The sequence below is a fragment of the Sinocyclocheilus rhinocerous genome, unplaced genomic scaffold, assembly GCF_001515625.1.
Source record: "Sinocyclocheilus rhinocerous isolate Xijiao unplaced genomic scaffold, SAMN03320098_v1.1 scaffold1023, whole genome shotgun sequence".
NCBI lineage: Eukaryota > Metazoa > Chordata > Actinopteri > Cypriniformes > Cyprinidae > Sinocyclocheilus > Sinocyclocheilus rhinocerous.
Window position 1 is genome coordinate 102161 of NW_015638986.1, and position 4470 is coordinate 106630.

Here is a 4470-nt window from a genome sequence, read left to right on the forward strand (position 1 = left end):
GTCAGACCAGATACTGAAAGCAAAGATTCACATACTTTTGCCACTCACAGATATATAACACTGGATCATTTTTCTCAATAAATAAATGACAAAGTATATATTTTTGTCTCCTTTGTTTGATTGGATTCTCTTTGTCTACTTTCAGGATTTGTGTGAAATTGTGTGAAACATATTTATGCAGAAATATAGAAAATTCTAAAGGGTTCACAAATTTTCAAGCAGCACTGTATTTATTTTGGTAATCAAATTTATTAAAACCCAAATTAACACAGGAAACATTGTATTTCATGCAAATGCAAATAAACTACAAACACATGTTAACTAATTAAACAATGAAATAAAGTGTGTGTGTGTGTGTGTGTGTCTGTCTGCTGGCAGTCCAGAACTTCCTCTGGAAGAACTCTAGTTTCATCTGAATACCCACAGCTGATGAAATATTAAAACAAACCATAGCAGGATGTCAGTGAACCTTTGATTCTCATTTACTCAAAGCAAAATTCAAATGATAAATGGATAGTTCCTTTCTTGATTATGATTGGTTTAACCACCTAGAAGTTGTTGTAAAATACTCTATAAACACAACTGACTTCATTACATCAGTATTAACGCATCACTGCTGAGTCTGTTAAACGTGGCTGAAGAATTGCACTGCTTGGTGGAAGGATTATTATTATTTCCACTTGCACAACTAATGCAAATGTCAATGTAACACTAATAGCACAAATGATCTCAGATCTGCTTACAGAGTAATATCTAAAAATACATGGGAGCTCATATCAGACCTATCAAGTGTAGATTTCTGAATGTTGCCAGAAACTGACTGTTAATATAATACAAATGGGACAGAAAAGTTATGGAAAGGTCAGTTTGGTAAAGAATGGGAGAGACTTCCACAAAGAAGCGTAACTAAAATCAATAACAATCATCTTACAGCAACTTACAGAACATTAAAAATGGCACATCAATGAAGGCCTACAAAAGCTTTGCTTTTAGCCTTAGAGAACATTTAAAAAGCTAAGGAATGACAAACATACAAACAACAGAAATCATAGCACCAAGTGAGTGAAGAGCACTGGGGGAGCACTGGTTTGTGATTGGATCCTAAGTTGAGGAACCCTTGGCTGAGACACATTAGAAACACTGCTAAGACCAGGCCATACTGAGCAACATGACAAAAAAATGACACACGACAGAATTTCAGAGTTCAAAGAAGAAACTGACCAGATATCAGCTAACTCAGTTTAGGAAAGTAATTTGAAGAAAGTCTCTTCTGAGAAAAAAAATAAAAATCATGTGGAAAAATCCTGACCTATTAGAAGAGAAGTGCTGTAGTTTGCCCTGCTGTGATGCTCTGTGCTGGTCCAGACTGGTTAATGCTGACCGGTGTCGGTTTGGTTCTAGTTTATCTGCTGGACCAGCATGGTCTTTCGTGGTTGATTTCCTGGTTAACCTACTTAAAGAATATTTGGGATACCGGCATGTGGTGATGAGTGGTGGAAGAGCATATAAAACTCAACATGTAGCGTCCAGCATGATGACACTACATTTTTAGGCACAGAGCACTCAGCAAAAATGAGTCCAGACTTAAATTAACATCATAAACATCATCAAATGGTTGTCTGTTCTTCAGTCTAAACAGTGATTGAATGGAAACATACCCAGAAACACTGAAGGGTGTGGTAGCTTCTTGAGGATAGTGCACACAGCCTAACATTTGGAAATGCAAAGAAGTGCATGTGAGCAACACCGCGTGAGCTGGTGAAGGAGCTTCAGGCATGTGCGTGTGTGTGTGTGTGTGTGTGTGTGTGTGTGTGAGTCTGTGTGTGTGTGGGAAACGAGAGAAATGCTAGGGCATACTCTGCCAGTTCTCTGCCTGCGGACACTCTGTGATGTCAGAGCAGTTCAACAGAACACTGTGTGTGTGTGTGTGTGTGTGTGTGAGAGAGTGAGTGTGTGTGTGTGAGAGAGTGAGAGAGAGAGAGAGAGAGAGAGAGAGAGAGAGTGGCCTTTGACAATGAGAGTGTGTTTTTATTGCGTGTGGGTATGTATGAGGCAATGGATGTAAAGATGATACAGAGCAAAACATGAAGGTTTTTGCATGCATGCACATTTATAGAGAACGAAAGAGAGATAGAAGAAAATTACTGTCGTCCAGTAACACAAGTTTTAATTACTGGGATTGTGAGCTTTAATCTGATCAGACATGCTGGAATAACCCTGGACACGCTGACAGGAGGAACACTCTAGAAACCATGGCAGGTGAGTTCACGCAACAGAAATATACTCAAAAATAAAAAAAAGATAATCTCTGTGTTACTGGTCTACTTAACATCAAAAATAATCACCAGCATAACAAACTGTTTTTTTCTTCAGGTTTTTGTCAGCTGAACCCCTTAGATGTAAAATATTTAAAGTCCTCTATGACATTTCAAGTTAATATTTTGATTTAGTGACACATTTGCATGTTCATGGTTCACTTGGTTGGTTAATGGTCACATGACATTTAAAATACTGTAAATAGATAACAGTTACATTTAAGGGTGTTTACACTCTTTACAAGAACCAACTAACACTACAAGTTACAATAAAAATATGTGTTCTAAATTCTTTAATTTCAAATATTCAATTTTTAACATCTTTGAGCTTTTATTTTGGCAGAATATTGGTGAAATGCTGTAAACTTCCGTCCACAAAAAAGCTGTCAACTATGCGAATGTGGATGTAAATAAAGTGAACGTAGCACACATTATGTATCCAAAATGCACATTAAACTCACAGTGCTTTCACAGACAGAGTTGGTGAGAAACAGCATTTACTATGAACCAAACTGCTCTGAAAACAGGATATTATCAGCTGCACGTGTGTAAATGAAGTGCTGCTCTTCTCTCTGAAACACAGTGCAACACAACACAAACTTTGATTAACAATCACGATATGATAAGACCTATATCTGTTTCACTTTTATTTTGATAAAAGTGTGCAGCCTCATTTGTTTATTTTAACGTTACTTTCGATTTAAGTAATTACTAGCTTTTCATCAACTCACCAATTCATTATCAATTCACTAAAAACAACATTAGTTCAAATTTTATACATGCATTATTTATTTATTTATTTATTTGCATTTTTTTATTCAAATTAATTTGTTAAATATTTGTTTTTAATCAACTTCCATCAACCCCATACCCCAAATCTATCCTATAATTTAAAAAGGCAAACACATTTTATTTTACAAAAAAAAAAATATATATATATATATAATAATAATAAATAATACAATTTAGAAAAATGTTGCAACAAAATACATAATATATTAAATAAAAAATATAAGCTAAAATATAGTAGAAAGTAGAAGTCAGACAGCACGTGCACATTAGTAAATGTGAAAAGTAGTGTTATGACCCTCTTCTTTAATCAGCCATGGTATTTTTAGGGTGTTTTTTTTTTTCTTAGGTGAAATTTAAGTAATTGTTATATATCAAATTGTACTAGAGAATCTGTTGATTAACATAATACTAGTTGCTATACGAAAGAATAGTTCTGAATCTGAATGTGTGTAATCTGACTGGAAAACATACAATTTGAAGGTAAAACATCATCTCATGTGTGTAAACACACACACACACACACACACACACACACACACACACAAACAAATATTCAATATGGCCCTGTTCTCAAGTCTGACGTTTGTGTCCTTAATTTAGCAGCCATTCAGGTCAGTGAACAAATTCACATCAAACACTGCACAAATGTTATTTCTGTATAAGAAGAGAAGAAAAATAATAAGAATAATAAAAAAAAAAATGCTTGCTGGTTCTCATCAAACAGTGAGATTTTACGACTAGGGTTGGAGCTTTAAAAACATTCTATTTTAGTAAAATCCACAAGGGTGAATATTACATTAATATTATGTAATATTAATATTATGTGCCCATAATAAAGTACTTAGCTTCAAGTTGCTCTAGTGTAGGGATGTAACGATTACCGGTTTGACGATAAATCATGATAAAATTCCCGACAGTTAGTATTACTGTTTCATCTTTTAATTGTCATTAAAACCGTATTAGATTACCGTGATTTGAACAACTCACGATAAATAAATACTGTCCAGCATAAAGCAGTTTTAAGTAATGCAGCATGCAGAGTAGTTTCGTTTTGAGTGAAAACAGGGCGGAAAAGCTGGGAGGTTTTAAAAGAGTGCTAAGGGAATTATACAAATGAATATATGAATGAATTAATTATATGAATGTACCTCTGAAGGTTGGTCTTCAGAAACAATTCGATGGCATTTTGTTTTCATCTTCGCTCCATGTAATACCTAAAGAAAGTGTTCTTAATCGCAATACTGCTTTGTCCACGGAGTTTATGGAAACAGCTTTTCCATAAGCGCCACCTGCTGTCAGCGAGTGGATTTACAGAGACTTATATTTACATTCAGCCTGTGTGCAGTTTCTGTCTGGCCAAAAA

At 34.9% G+C, this 4470-nt stretch overlaps 2 protein-coding genes across 2 annotated transcripts in view; one reads left to right on the top strand and one right to left on the bottom strand.

Moving 5' to 3' along the window:
- Nucleotides 1-4470, bottom strand: part of cacna2d3a (calcium channel, voltage-dependent, alpha 2/delta subunit 3a) — a 226562-nt gene that overhangs the window by 37578 nt on the left and 184514 nt on the right. The window contains exon 28 of the mRNA XM_016566342.1: nucleotides 367-426. Within this exon, the coding sequence (XP_016421828.1) occupies nucleotides 367-426 (60 nt within the window). The remainder of the gene's footprint in view (nucleotides 1-366; nucleotides 427-4470) is intronic.
- The window catches only part of LOC107750815 (leucine-rich repeat and transmembrane domain-containing protein 1), a 16352-nt gene continuing 13847 nt past the window's right edge, over nucleotides 1966-4470 (top strand). The window contains exon 1 of the mRNA XM_016566341.1: nucleotides 1966-2259. Coding sequence (XP_016421827.1) covers nucleotides 2253-2259 — 7 coding nt within the window. The 5' untranslated portion in view covers nucleotides 1966-2252. The remainder of the gene's footprint in view (nucleotides 2260-4470) is intronic.